The sequence below is a fragment of the Falco cherrug genome, chromosome 9 (genome assembly GCF_023634085.1).
Source record: "Falco cherrug isolate bFalChe1 chromosome 9, bFalChe1.pri, whole genome shotgun sequence".
Classification (NCBI taxonomy): domain Eukaryota; kingdom Metazoa; phylum Chordata; class Aves; order Falconiformes; family Falconidae; genus Falco; species Falco cherrug.
This window is the reverse complement of record NC_073705.1, coordinates 54,352,623-54,368,445: the sequence shown is the minus strand read 5'-3', so window position 1 is coordinate 54,368,445 and position 15,823 is coordinate 54,352,623. Positions and strand designations below refer to the sequence as shown.

The following is a 15,823-nucleotide window of genomic DNA, read 5'->3' as shown; positions in this document are numbered from 1 at the left end:
TGCAAAAAACGAAAAGATCTGCAGCTCTAGAACAAAAATATAAAGAAGTCATATAAATATGGAACACTTGCTGGATTTAATATTATTTCACGTTTGATGTAACAATAAAACCAAAAAATAATGTCAGCTACAGTTAATTTAGAAAGATGTGAAAAATTGCAGAATAAGAAGGCTTTTGTCTTTATACGCTAAAACCTAAGTTTTCAAGAAAAATGAATCATTTGCCGAAAGGAGTGGTGATATTAAACAAAACCTACAAAGCTAAATTGATCTAGATAGACAACAATCAATTATTCTGCAAAATTTAGTTATAAATGATGAAGTAACATGAATGTTTTCATTCATCCTCTCTACTCTTCAGAAGTAAAGTATTTCATTTTGATATAAATAGCTAAAAGACAGTCTGAACTGTGCTGCAAATGGTTTTATGCAGTAGAAAATGATCACAACGTGGGTTTTGTCATAGGGACTAAGATGTTTCTTCTCTTGAGGTCTACCTTTAATAGAAATTGATTATGAAAAAAGTCACCTCTGTTCAGCAGGGGGGTTTAAAACAATTTATCTTTTGCATCAGTTTCAAGTAGCTCTTACGAGAGCTCCCCTGCAAGAATAACATTTTGAAAGAAGGAAAAATGAACTCTGCCAATGCCAGAGCTGAAGCGCCTTTTTTTTTTTTTTATACTCCCAAAATTTATACTGAGAAACAAACCAACTGTAACATATGCCCAATTCTGCACAGATTTGCATGCCACTGTAAATGAGATTTAGAGAGCTCTTGGAAAAGAATCTACTTGATGCTGAGACTCTCTCACTGTATTACTGAAAGCATTTATGTGGTGGGGCATTGACAATCAACTGATATCCCGATCTTGCCACAAAATTACTGCCGCACTCATCTAAGCAACTGCTTTTTGCTAGCTAAACTGCAAACAGGAGTGTGTTATCAAGTTGAAGACAGCATTGTTCTTTCATTAACAAGGATGGATATTAAACAGTAGGCTTGTAGTGAGCTTCTGCAGGAAAAAGATACCCAACACAGCCATCTCCTGCAAATTCAACATTCGCAGGTATAGTTCTAGCATATACCTGAAACTTTAAAAATTAATCTTCTTCAATTTTGGATGTCTTTTTACTGCTCGTCAACTTGGAGATGGGGAAAATACTCTGTATACCTGAAGTCTTACCTACTGTTATTTCTCTCCTCCGCTATAAAAAAGTTTATCACTGGAATGCTGACACTTTTGCTCAGAATGTATTTAATGGTTAAACTAGCACCAACCTAGACACAGCCAAATGCAGAAAGTAACTGAACCCCAAAGCAGGCACAGCCAGGTGCCAGACCAGCCCTTCCACCTTTCCAGCCCCCTTTCCAGGCCGTGCCTGGAAGGCCCTGTGGGCAGACCAGCTCTTCACAAATCCAAAGCACAAAAATATCCCAAACTTCCCTTAGCCTCTTTGATCCCTTCTCCTCCACCCTAAGAGGAAAATAAAACCTCAGAGCCCTTTGAAAGAGTATTTTCTCCACAGAGATGAGGGAAAAAGTAGTATTTCTACTTTTCAGTCACTTCACAGCACTACCACAACCCCCAAGGCCCTCCTAAACAGCAGGCAGAAGTTTGCACAATCGCATTCCTATTTTTCTTTTGCAATGTCCTTTTTTTTTTGACCACCTTCCCTGCCCCTGCCCTCCCTCCCCACCCCTTCAGTTTTGGTGCAAGAAATGTTGGAGATCTGATTTAAACATTTATTTTCTTTTTGTATTTCATAAATTAAGGATTTGTATATTGGTATCAGATATTGGCTTAATTGAAATCTTTCTATCGTTGTAATTAGTAACTAATTGCTTTTTTCTTCCCATTTTTAGTGTGGAATTGGATTTTAAACAGCAAGAAGATAAACTACAGCCAGTTTTGAGAAAACTTCATCCTATTGAGGAAACTCAGGTTGCACCTTTGCCTTATTCTCAGGAGAGCTACTCCTCCACTCCCAAGCAAAAATCCAAAACTGAATCAAAAAAGCATGGAAGATGGAAACTCTGGTTCCTTTAACCCAAGCCCATGACATGTGGAGTTCAAGGCCTTCTTTGAAAAATATTTGGAGTTCTATTGATCATCTATAATGGGATCTTGGTAGACTGATCAGTGTTACCGGCCAATGTAGTTCTGACCGTTCCGGCAGCATTCAGTTCTCACCGTATGTACCAAAAAGGCCTTTGTACCGATAAACTAATGTCCTGAAGCAAGGTGTTGGATAATACCTTGCCAACTTTTATTTGCAGTTCACCAATGTGGGATGTAAAACCTGAATTGAAAAATTTGTACAAAGATGGCAAGTAAAACTATTCCCTACCCCCTCCTTTAGATCTGAAAGCGTCACATTCTAACCTATTAAATTGTAGGCTGTCATCCTGTACACAGCTAAATATCACTATTGTTTTAAAGCCTTTTGGGGGTTTGGTTTATTGTCTTTAAACAACAACGAGGGGAGGAAAAAAGAAACAAACAAGCAAGCCTTATGTTTGCAATGGTCTTCAGTTTTACAAATCCATGTTGATCGGGGAGTGCAGTTTTCAGCACATATATCCTGGACAAAGCACAATTTTTCATGTGGTCCAAGACCATGAATAATCTCTAAGATGTGACTATGTGTATATTTGCCTTCATGTGATGTAGACTTCAACCAAGCTATCACATTTCAACAGCGCACCATCATTTCTAATTTAGAATTTAGCTATGTCCTCATCACCAGACGAACAAGTTTGCTGCTCATCTTCAACTGGTGAGCAGCTAGAAACCTCCCAAAGTCAGGACAAGCCTTTGAACACATCACACTGACAGGGTCAAGGCTACAGGACAATCATCTGTCCTGGATCTCACTTTTAGTCTTTTGGTACCCAAAAGATCTAAATGGCATAATCTGGCACAGAAAAAACAAAACAAAACAAACCACCCTACAAACAGAATAATCAAAAGCTTGGCGGATTGTTAGCATTTGCCATAATTTAGTATTTTTTTGTAACACAGTCTTTGGAAAACCTCTACACTATTGCAGAAGGCACCAGAAAATTTATAGTTTGAGCCACGCTTTGAAACCTGTTTGGAAGGAGCATTAATTTTATATGCTATTTATTTACTAAGCTTCTCAGATGGGTTTCCCAGCTTACTATAATTTTTACCTAAACCTATTAATTGTACTTGCTAACCAACACACTTAGAGATGGGAATCAATTTTTTCCCAGTTTTTTTTTTAATGACACTTAAAATTTTGCTGTGAATTATAAACTGCAATTTTTTCTTTAAGTATTTGTTGCTGTCAGTAAACTTGCATCTAGAATGACTGTGGAAAAAAAATTCATGCTAGAAGTGCCCAGGGAGTGAGAATGTTCGGTTTTTTTGTTGGGTTTTTGTTTTTTTTTTTTTCTTAAAGGTTTAAGTTAATTTAGATAATTTGAGTCATATAGTGTCCTGTGACTGATTTACTAAGAATTGTTTTTGAAATTGCATACCCTGCAGCATCCATAAAGATACAAATTCTTTATGGAATTTGTGGAAAATGTGGAAGAAATGTAATCATTAGCAGAACAGTTTGCACATACTAAAAAATTTGGAGTGTTTTCATTTACACTGTTTTTCCTCTGAACTCGGCATCAAATCCATTTCTCTAAGAAAACTTGCGGAAAGTAAGTTATTTTCTTTCCCCAAAGCAAAGAGCAAGAAAAGGAAGTTAAAATGGGAACAAGAAGCGCAGAAGATGTCTATACCCAGCTCAAAATTAATCTCAGCATGCTTAAGTGGAAAAAAGTCACCTTTGCAGTAAACCTTCAAGAGGGCTACGAGTTCTTGTACACAAGCAAACAATATCCTGAAATACTTTTGTGAAAGCTGAAGGATTAGAAGGGTGATCCTGTGTACCAGGAAGGAAGTGTGATTTCTTCGTGTGGAAAAAAAATGTGTTTCGTATATTTTATATTGTTTTTAATTGAGAACAGAAAACTGTTTGCAAGGCAGCCCACCCAACATGTTCTAGAAATCCAAATATTTCCAAACAAATATTTTTTTCTGAACAGAAATATCAAATACAGACATAAGAAAAATACAACAGTATTCAGTATTATTTTAAAGTAGTGTTAATAATTAATGAATTCATCCATGCTAACATGCTTAAGTGTTTGGGATTGTTTTTTAAAGAAATTAAATCAAGTATCTCTCAATGGTAATCAATTACGAATCATTAGTGTCACCGAATCAGTAGCTTTTCCCATAAAACTACTCTAAAAGTTCTTGTGCGCAGGGACTCTGACACAAAATTGAACTGTTTTTACGTGCAGTGACTGACTCATAAAGAGACCAGTATTCTGTAACCATTTAAAATGATAGAGGAAAATTCACTGGTGAAACATATAAGAGCTAAAAGTGAAAGTTCTCATGGCGTGTTCTATACATGTCCAAGCTATTTTCTTAAGAAGTTGCAAATTTTTAATTTTTTACATTTTTTTAAAACTGGAAAAGCTAACATACATATAGTCTTGCTTAAAATTACATATCGTGTTATATCGTACCATAAAATGTAATTTGTAATAAAATGTTTTTGCAAGTGTGTAAAATGTATCATATTGTATTACATTTAGAATCACTCAGGCTCAGGTTAGATAGACACTGAGAGAAAGAAAAAATCTAATTCTTTAGAGCTTTTAGTTAAATGTGACTGACAAAGCTTTCTTCACCCTAACGTAGATGATCTTATAAAATGCAGGTATGAGGTTATAACAAAGAAAATGCAACTTTATTTTCAGTGTGGCACATAACGTAGCTTTGCTGAATTCACTGATGATACCATGCACTTTCATACACTAATTTGCTATATGCACTTCTCCCATATCATGCTTAAAAATACTTTCTAGTCAATAAATACTGCAGTGATTTTATATTACTTGCTATTTTCTGAGTCCATATAATTTTCGTTAAGCAACAGTTACATTCTTTGTTTTAGAACTATTAGGAAACACTATTCATGTGAGTATCACTTGTTTTCTTAAAGAAAAAAGTCACTGTAAAAATAGTTTAAAAATCAGGATAAGCTGAAAAAAAATCATAATTAAAACTCAAAAATCCTACCATCAGTACAAAGTGTTTGCTTTTTCTTGCTTAAGGTGCAAAAGCACCGTCTATGCCTTTGATTTCACTCTGTGTTTTAAAGGTTAATCACTTTTTCAAAATCAAGTACGTTCATTTCTCATCAAGACGTTCAAATCAAGTACGCCATTCGATGATACCATTTCTTTAGCATCTGTATAACAGCACCCATTATATATTACTACTGGGGTTTGTTGACTGATTGCCACTAAAGATATAATGGATATACCAACACAGTTCTGGTCTAACAGAATGAAACTGACTGCATGAAACAATTTTAAGTATTATTTCAGCATCTATAAAATGCAACTGTGGCTTATTAAAATAACTGGAGTGCTATAAATTTGCTGTCAGTTTGTTCAGGTGAATGCAGCTTGTTCCGATAAACGTTGGTAGGGCGTACTCCATACCATTCTCTGCACCAGTGATAGTACATTTCACAACGTAAAAGCAGCTCAGTATTAGTGATGGAACAAAAGCATTACCATCATTCAAACAGCGCTTCAGTTTTTGTGAAATTAGTTGGCAATACTGAATTTCAAATGTTTTTGAAAGATAAGAAAACATGCAATTCAATAAAACAAAGTATAGTTTTTTCCATCGTAGAAGGCCAGTGAAGAATATGAGGCTTTCTGCCAAATGTTTTGGAACCCATTTACCCTAAACTTGACACATTTTGAGGCACAGAAACACAACCTACATCTAGTTTCAACTCCTAAATAACTTTAGCCCCACACTCTCTCCCATGACCCTCAATACCTTGTATTTTACTTAGACTTAGGCTTGCATTTTACTGCCGTCCAGAAGGGCATCCTGCTGGAAGATGCCAAGAGATGGAGAATCCACCACTGTCTTTCCTTGACCAGTTATTCCAGTGTTCACTTCCCACATCAGTGCCATATTCTGTGCTCCACTTCACACTTCTCACTCTCCAGTGCTGTCACCAGCTCCTCCTTTTCCCTTTGACAGGTGTCATCTTCACTCTACAGGACTCTCCTGCACTGTCACCCAGGGGCACCTCTAAATCTCCTTCTGATTAACCCCAAAGGGCTTTCACATCTCGAACCAGCGATCACTTTCTCTACTTTCTGATAGACTTCTGCCGCATTTCCGTTTCGGTTTCACTACATCCTCATTTTAAAGTGTAGAGGGGGGGAAAAAAACCAGACATGGGAAACACTCCACTCATCAGTGAAGTCATCATGTCCTCTCCTGTCCACTGCTTCCTAGGCACACATCCCAAGAGTATCTATAATCCTGTTTTCTTCCCTGATCACAGCAGGTGTTCACACTGACTTTGTTCACTTAGATCACTCTGTCTTCTTCTGAGCTACCGTTTGTAAGAAGAGAGGCTGTTGGGAGGCAAGCCACTTTCTACATTCTTTGCTCTTATATCTACAAGCTAGAGGATTTTTCTGTATCAAAATGGAATTTGATTTGTTCTACCATATAAAGGAACCAAGATTATCTGTTTAATAGACAATGATCATACAGTTGCACAGATCTGCCAGCTGAAGTATCTTCCAAAAATTGTACACATAGGGATCCAAAAACCCCATCTGGATGCCCTTTCTGAAATTAAAGAGTTCAGCAACTAGCTTGTTTTTCTTGGCTTTGTAAATGAAAAACATCCAAGCTGCTGACCGCAAGGAAGTAGGGAGTAGTCATGATTCATTTTGGACCTACCATCGTGTCCAGTCAATTCTGATTTACCAAAGGAGGCCAATATGCTGACTCGCGTGGAATGCAACATCCTTCAAAAGTTACTAGGTGAGGCAAGAGATGGTTTAAAATTATCCTTCAAAAAAGACTCAAGGAAGTATGCTCCATTGACTGGGGTTTTTTTCAGGCAACACATTCTCCAGTAGGAAAGATTTTTGTGATCTTGTTACAGGTGACTTCTTACAGCACCGTAAGCAGGACTAGCTCTAGGTACCTGCAAAAGCAACGCAAACCAGCCAATTTCTGTGAGCAGCAACAAACCGTGACCTTGCATCAGACAACTCAGCGACCACAGGCTGCACATAGTTCTTACCTTCGCTACAGTAACACACGCAGAACCTTCATTCAATCAGCAAATGGATCAAGTAAAAATCACCAGTGAGACTGCCAGAGCAAAATGTAGCCAAAAATAACGAGTATTAAAGTGGCAACAAGACTTTATTTTTTCCTGCATGTTAAAAACTTATTTAATAATGCAGGCTGGAAACACATGCTAATTTCCAAGTATATAAATCCACTGCTTTCACTGAAACTACCTGTATACCCGTCCAGACTGTGCTTAATCTTAGTTAATACAGACACTGATGAAACTGAGGGTCTGGGGGGTTTTTTAACAAGTTCTGAAGACTTGAAAAAGTGTTGTGTGCACAAGCTGTGTGCAGTATCACAGATGTTAACTTAGATTATTCTTGCTGCCAACTTCTACCAAAATTATGGTCACATCAGATTTTAATTGATCACTTACAGTCTGTTTTATTTATTTATTGTCTACCTTTCCTTTTTACAACTGTTCTATCTTATTTCAAGATAATTCTCTTTTGAAGGTATCTGATAAAAATAGCTTATAATTTTTATCTAGAAACACACATTTAAGGAAGCAAAAATTGAAAAAACAGATGTGAAAAGTCAAAAGAGACTATTGGAGAATCTTTCCAATCTGTTCAAAATGCAGAAGAAAGAGGCAGCTCCTGTAATTAAGCATGGTTAACTGGCAATTTAAGGTTTAGTAGACAGAAACTTTGGTACAGATGAAAAATACAGCTTTGAAGAATACTGCAGACCAAAAATTTGTAAAAGGTTATACCCAGTACCCTCCCATATTCAGATTAAGATACGGTAGGCATCAGGTAAGAGTTACCAAAATCCTTTCTTATTTCCTGGATTAAGGTGGAACATTTGTAACACAGTGAAGCAAATACATTTAAACAGGTTACTGTGCTGGTACTGCCATCACTGTGGGGTGGTCATGGCATCACAGAACGGTTTGGGTTGGAAGGGACCTCAAAGCCCACCCAGTCCCACCCCGTGCCCCGGGCAGGGCCCCCTCCCCCCAGCCCAGGCTGCTCCCAGCCCCATCCAGCCTGGCCTTGAGCACTGCCAGGGATGGGGCACCCACAGCTGCTCTGGGCAGCCTGGGCCAGCGCCTCGCCGCCCTCACGGGGAGCAATTTCTGCCTCACAGCTCATCTACATCTCCCCTCTCTCAACTTAAAACCATGGTCACTTGCCTTACACTGAAGGTCAGGGTTTTGGTCAGATAGGTACTCCAACTCATCTATTTTTCATCATTTCTTTTTTTTCCAAAGGAAACTGACCCGGTAACAGTCATTTAGTACCAAACATATGGAACCCTATCCATAAGTTACAACACAAAGGAAGTCATTTGAATTATTTACAATATCTTTAACAGCCTCTAACTGCATATCATCCTGAAAACATCAATTCAGTGTCTTATGTTCCCATTACATTAGCATATCTAGCAACCTCATCTATTGAATGCTTTGTTCACTAACGTTAAATTGCATTATATTTAAGCGTTCCACCACCTCTGTTCCAAGATAACTACACTGTCACTTGAGCATTTAAATTCTTTACAACCCTTTACTGATCACAAAATTCTGGCCTCTCAAATCCACCATCTCTCACTGACATCACACAGTCAAAACCAATATGACTGGAAGTCACACAAGCCTCAAACTCAGAAAGGTATACAAAGAATATTATCAAAATAGAAATGGAAACAATTTCTACAAACAACTGTCTGGGATCTATAGGGGTAAAACATCAGAGTTCATGCATCCCAAATGCCACAGTAGCTCCACAGTGGTTAGAACAGAGGTTTATAAAGAATGTGAAATGAAACAAGGTCGATTGCCACCATAAGGGGATTCTGAATCTGTTCCTGTATTGCTCGCAAACAGAAAAGAAGTCTTGTTTCGGATGAGAAGAACCACGTCTTCCAGTCGTTTGAGCTATTCAAAGCAGGATCCTCAGAGGAATGCTTCCAGAATAAAGCTAACAGCTGATGAATCTTAATGTATATATATAGTTCACATCTACAGGAGTAAATGCCAATTTCTTAGTGTTTTTGATCCAAAGTAGGTTTTTATATTTAAAGTGTATTACGCAACATTAGTTTTTGGATGAAGATGACCTAGCTAAGTATTTATTCAAGGTGAAACACACGCCAGCTTTAGTAGTCTAATATGGCTGCCTTTATATAGGAAACAAACTGGTATGTCCTTTTAAAAAAGTTACCATTACCTGAAATATGCCTCTGTAAGATCCTTTATTTTTACAATTCCTTCCTTCTACTCATCCGATATGGTTAATTCTTTACTATAAGTTCCAGGTAAAACTATACGAGCATTGACAAAAGAAAAGTCAATGCATAATTTCAACCTGATTGTGATCCAAGAGGGGTCAGGTTAAGTCTGCTAATTATCGCTTGCATTTTACTCCTCCTACTTTGCTGACACCACAAAAATGAATTGTTACTGGTTGATCACAGGCGCATCCTTTCAGCAACAGACTGAACTTTAAGATAGGAGTAAGTACTCATTGAAAATACCTGGTGCTATTAATACTCATTACATAATTATAGTGTGCGCAGATCGAGTGATTTCAAGCTCCATTCATGATCACTATGGATATTTTTAATGCAACTGTACTTAGTTAAAACATATACAGAAGTTTTCAAATATAATTTGATAAATGCAAAAGGAATAATTAACATTTCAAAATATCATCTAAATCATGTTCATCAAAACAGTAATTAATTCACATTCAAACTGTAACTGAAGAAGTTTCCTGTATGTCTTACAAGACCACACCTCCTGCTCAACTGAGCGAAGTCGTGAAGTTTTGTACCCTTGTACAGAAAGCTATTAAGGTACCTATGCCACAGATTATTAGTCATTTCGGTGATAATGCACAAAGTAACAACAACATAAACCTTTTGACTTCCTTTCACTGTTCCTGCATCCCAGCACTAGAATATTCTGTAAGATCGATCTCTACTTAAAACTACTCCTTGATCCAGCAATGGATGTGGTGATCCACTACCACTCACAACAAAAACTACTGTTGCACATCAAAGTGATAAAAGTGGAAGACAAAAGCAAAAAAACGATTAGAGAATGATGGACTAAAGACAAAATTAAAATTATAGCGTGTTTGTTGACACAAGGACCACCATACACCAAGTAAACAGGACAGCAGTAGATAAGTCATATGTGCTGAGGACAAGTGTCACTGTGTGCAATTACAGAGAAATAAAATTGGAAAAGAAAGGGAGATCAAAAAAAGAAAGTACTTATGGACTCAAATACATCTGAATAACAAGTAAAACCTTTTTAAAGAAAGAAATCAGTATATCAAACGAAACTGAATCAAATGAATATAGAACAGAAAGACAGCTACTCAGCCAGATGAGAAATCTCGTCCACTTTGCATCTGGCAACTGATACATAGGAAACTAGTCAGACACTTAAGGAAGAATATAACGTAAAGACAAACACCCAGAAAGACTCCCAAAAACATACTAAGATCTGTCCCCATTTTAGCTATCAATAGGCCTCACTATTTTGTTCATTATTTAGACCAATATTAACGTTACAGTTGAAAAATTAAAATGTCAGGCTTTAAAAATCACAGTGCTACACCACTGATGTGGAACAGGGTAACCCACAGCTACTGCACCAGCTCTAGGCTTTCAAAACATGGGCCTCTATACTTCAAACATCCAAATGCTTTGTTATCTTGGTTATCTCAGTTGTAGTCAAAAAAGACATGCAAATGCTTGTAGAGTCAAAAGATTGCTAATGTAGTAACAAACATGCAAGTCTGTCATTTCCACACTTTTCAGCTGGCTCATTACAAACAATACATCATTTTGTTAAACACAGATATGTAAAACCTGGCTCATCACCTGGCCACCAATATTTTATAAGTATTTTTTCTCCCCCTGTGTAAACCATGGAAAAATTACAAGCCAATGTTTTACAGCTTACTGAACACAAAGACAGTTACTGAAGGTTTTGATTGCTTTGGGTCACCTGGGATTTAAATCCTATTACAGTCAGGTTCAAAAAGATGTGGCAGAGGTATTTAAGTTTACATCAAGAGACACTTACAATGAGCTCCGAATCACGTCCCATGGAAATGACTGTTCTGTTTACTGTCCTCAATAGCTTCTCCATGATTATCTGGACATGCCGTTGTGTTGGCCCCTAAGGAGAAAGAATAAATTAGTGGTAACTAGATACAACAGACACCAATACTATTGAACTATTTATATTTGCCCTTAAATCCACCTGTCTTGTGAAAGTTAAATAAAACATCATTCACCGCTGTTGATCAAAAGCAGAAAATTAATCTCCCAGTTCAACAAACACCATGCAAAATCTATTTTATTAATACATGTTACTGATAAATTAACATGTACTGTTATAATAATTTAAATGAAAATTAAGTCCCTGGAAATATAGCAAAGCCTATGACATTTAGTTACCCAATAATTTTATTTTCCCTAGTCATTTATCCAACATCAAAAGCCCACAGGCATTACCAAATTGTGGGGAGCCCTATTCTGCAACAGCTCAATTAAATGGAACAGAAAACCGAAGAAAAACTCTGGTTAAGGAACTGCAATTTCAGTCAATTGTTTCAAAGCAGTATTTCTGCATTAGAAGTAATCTGCTTCTGTTTTTGAAAGAGTTGAAAATGAAATATTTAGTGCAACCAGCTCTTCAGAACAAGTTCAAAAACCTCATGCAGAATGATGCCTACAGGAATTGAAGGCAAAAACACATGACAAGGAGAAAGAAACAGATGAGCTTTGCTCCCGTCTTTTACTTTATAAAAAGGTTTCTACAGAGCTTTCATTAGTCTGAAGGAGAAGACTTAAAAAGGTTTCTGTGAGATGGAAAGGGGAAACAATTTGATAGCCAACATTTGTGAGTGTTTTCCCAGTTAATTATCTAAATAGAGCAGCACCTTTGTGTTGCTTCTTGACCAAACACAGTCCAATGAACCATCTTCGTTCTTATGCCTGGATCTGTGTAACAACCCACATCATATCACTGGATTACGCCTCATTATCAAGGGTAGATTTGTATATATACGAAAAATACATTTGTGTTTTTGAAGAATGATCCACCATCAGTACAAATATACACAGCTACCGTTCCAATACGGACTTTTCTTCCTGCTGCTGACAGACCTGTCTTTGGGATAAAGCTTACACATTCAGGGAGGAACGCACCTATCTCGGTACCCTGCTCCTCCCCACGCTTTCTGTCCTGTGAGGTTCTTCTAAGCCTTTCCTCCTCTCTGCATCCCCAGCGCTTGTGGTGCTCCTGCCCATTTTCAATTTTATTTTACCTCCCTCCTCACTTGCCATGCTTCCTTCCTCTCCCTGTCCCCTTCTCCACTGGCAAATGGCAACCTATTTTCTGTAGCCCCCTTGCAGCTGGCTACTAGCAAGCAGTGGCGCAGGGCACCTCCGGGCTCTGCTCCTGCAGCCCCGCTGCAGCTGGGCTCAGCCTGGGAGATGGAGGAGCTGCAAGTGAGTCGCTACCACAGAGAGAAATGGAGCCAACAAAGAGTGACAGGAAGCAGCCAAGCTGTCAGAAACAAATTCCTTTTAAAATAACCCACTCTCCGAAGCAGTCACACAAAACTACTTTCAAAAAAAAAAGAAACCAAATTGGAATGCCACCAAAAACCATACTCAAATTATATGGTAGAGACAATGCGAGTAGCTGACCCCAGAGTCCTTTCCAAGTAAATTAGTGTACAATTCCACACAGGACTTAAGGTTCAGGCAGCAGCCTCATCAGCCCAAACTTCTATAAGAGAACATCAAATCACCGCAGCTCACCAGCAAAGCACTAATATTTGCATATTTATGTGAAGTCAAGAGAGACAAAAAAGGGACTGTTACGCAAGCTACACACCTGCATACAAGCCCAGGCCACTGCACAGGTTCTCATGCGCAACCATCTCATACGTTTACGTTCGGAATGGATAAGACAACTACACTAGTTACAATATTCATGCAGAAGCCACCACTTTCCAATTCAGGTTGCTTTTTACTGAGGTGGAAGGGTTTACTAGCTAACTTTAAATGGCACTTCAAAAAGCTAAACAAGTTTGTCGTGTTGACAAAAGTGTGTGTGCAGGTATATGTATATGTATGTATGTATGTATGTATATACACTCCCACCCCTTCAGGCTGGCCTAGCAGGCCAGTAACAATACAACTCAAAAGTGCATGTCCCAAAATGCTCATGGAAGAAAAACCAAACCAAACCAAACACCTTCTACCTAGCAGAGGCTACACACCATGTGAGAGAAAAGTTGAACTCCTCAGTATTTATGTTTACTCACTATCTAACCAAGGTCTGGAAAAGTGTTATTGGATAACAGTGCTGTACTGGATGTGCCTCAAAAACAGTAAGAAACATCCTGAGATGTCACACAACACGTCCTCATCACTGGATACCTAAAAAGATGACCTAAAAGAGACTATTTGGGGCAGGGGGGCACAGAGAAGAAAAAAAAAAAATCAAGCCATCAGGAGTTACCTGCTCAGTTCAATCTAGTAAGATCCATTTTTTTAAAGTGCTAATCGTCACAGAACCATACGATACTAACCACATCTTTCTTGTAAAGCACTTCCAGGATGTTACTCAGCAACTGGCAACAAGCCTCCAAATCTTCTTGTCTTTCCAAGTGATACTTCAGCTGATCTGTCATTGTTGGCAGCAAGATTTCCCTGCAGTCTGCACACAAAACATAAGGTTACATACACAGCTTTAAATAACTTCATAGCACTGCCTAAATAGCCAAGCTGCCTCAGTGCTTACATAAGAGTTAAAAAACTAGGAAAAACAAGGTAACTTCCAGATTTCCAGTCACCTGCTTTTCAACCAAACCCATAGAAACCTGAAAAAGTTATGAGCAAGTGAAATTAAAGTCATTAGGTTAAGAATGCTTGGACAAGCGCTACCCTCCCAACCACACCACCAGCAGCCCCAGTTCAGCAAACTACTCGCGTGGCCTCACCGATATTAACTGCCTCTGCTTAAAAGCACTGGTTAACTGGATCTGCCCAGCACCACCAGCGTTACACGAAACATTACGTACAAGCTTAGCTTCACGCTTGCTAACTGGTTGAGTGTTGGCAAGGTGTATTAAACTTCCTTTACCTTACCCATACTGGTTACCAATACAGCATAGGCTAACCGTACAAACACAGTTCACAGAGATGTATGATGCTATTCAGATTAACGTTCAGCAGTGTGATGTGGTCTTTTACAGCTATAAAAATGCTGCTGAAGTACTTTATTCTGGCATACAGATGTAGTTGCTTGTACCAGGTACGGGACTTGCAAAGAGAGACAGGGAAGATGAGGAAAACTGACACAGAGCTAAATAATGGAGCTCAGTGTCTTTGCTCAAGTCAAGAACGTAAAGGAAATAAGGTGAAGATCAATCCTCCTAAACCTACCAGCAGGTAACACTGGGGCACGTATCTAATTAACCTCATTAGTATATAACCTGCAAATTGTCTGGCAGAGAGGGACTCCAGGGACCTAGGGCTCATTCCTAACCCTGGACCACATTTTTTTTTCCTTTAGGTAAGATGGCACAGCCAGAGATCCCAGCCTTGGGTGTGGTGGCATTAGCTGCAACCAACCCCAGCATGACACTAGAAGCATGCACACTTTATCCACAAAATAAAGAAAGAGTGAAGTTAAAACCATTTAGCCTCCCCCACTCCCAGCCCCCAAATAAATCCATGCCTAAAGGAGGGGAACTGGTTATCCTTGTTCATCAGAGCCTCAAGAAGGAATGCTGATTAAATTATACAGCATGCATACCATCAGCATAGTAGCGAAACATATTTGGGGGTGAGGGAAAGGAAAGCGGGAAGGGAAAAGGAGGAATTAAGAGCATTTTGGTATTTTTCCACCACCGCTAAACAATACTGTAGAACAGGAACCAAAGAAAACCATGAGACCTTTCCAGCTGTTTTACTCTTCTGAAGACCAGTTCCCAAGTCCCTTTCCCTCCCAGTCTGCCCAACTGTCTCACATACATACAGAAGAAGGTGTGAGCTCTGCTTTGCCCAAAGGAAGGAGTACTATGTCTCTATACTAAAAGGGCTGGACTACTATGCGGCCAGACAGCTTCTTCTGAGATGTCACATGCCTAAGACAGATCGAGAGCAGCACAGGTATTTGCACATGAAACAAGTATATTGAAAAACAATAGTCACCATTAAGAAATTCTTTTTCTCCTGACACGTGGACATATACTATCACAGCATGGGTCACTCCAAACAGTTGGTTTTGTACTATAAAGTCCACCTGGCCAAGAATCTCTGAAAACACGACTGAAGAATTGACTTTCTCAACTGCTACACTAGCTGTTGGCCCGTGAGATCTCTAATTATACAATATCTGGGAAAAGATGGATGAAGCTCTTGACAGCTACACATATAACACACTGACTTTTTTTTAGTGATATTACCCAAATTGCTTTGACTTGATGGCATACGGATGACTCACAAGAGGCGGCTTCATGGCAGTCTTTAATGACTGTATCATTGCTTAGAGATAATTTTCACACAAAAGCTGAAGTCCCTGGAACATTCAGAAGTGCTCATGAGCACTCAAATCA

General features: G+C 38.6%; 2 protein-coding genes across 4 annotated transcripts in view; one reads left to right on the top strand and one right to left on the bottom strand.

Annotated features, from left to right (window-relative positions):
* Nucleotides 1-2,965, top strand: part of INSYN2A (inhibitory synaptic factor 2A) — a 47,088-nt gene extending 44,123 nt beyond the window's left edge. For both annotated transcript variants that reach the window (XM_055719979.1, XM_005439229.4), the window contains one exon: nucleotides 1,865-2,965. In XM_055719979.1, coding sequence (XP_055575954.1) covers nucleotides 1,865-2,048 — 184 coding nt within the window. In that variant the 3' untranslated portion in view covers nucleotides 2,049-2,965. The remainder of the gene's footprint in view (nucleotides 1-1,864) is intronic.
* The window catches only part of DOCK1 (dedicator of cytokinesis 1), a 319,193-nt gene that overhangs the window by 209,045 nt on the left and 94,325 nt on the right, over nucleotides 1-15,823 (bottom strand). For both annotated transcript variants that reach the window (XM_055719977.1, XM_055719978.1), the window contains exons 26-27: nucleotides 13,793-13,920; nucleotides 11,269-11,364 (exon numbers count right to left, since the gene is read on the bottom strand). In XM_055719977.1, coding sequence (XP_055575952.1) covers nucleotides 11,269-11,364; nucleotides 13,793-13,920 — 224 coding nt within the window. The remainder of the gene's footprint in view (nucleotides 1-11,268; nucleotides 11,365-13,792; nucleotides 13,921-15,823) is intronic.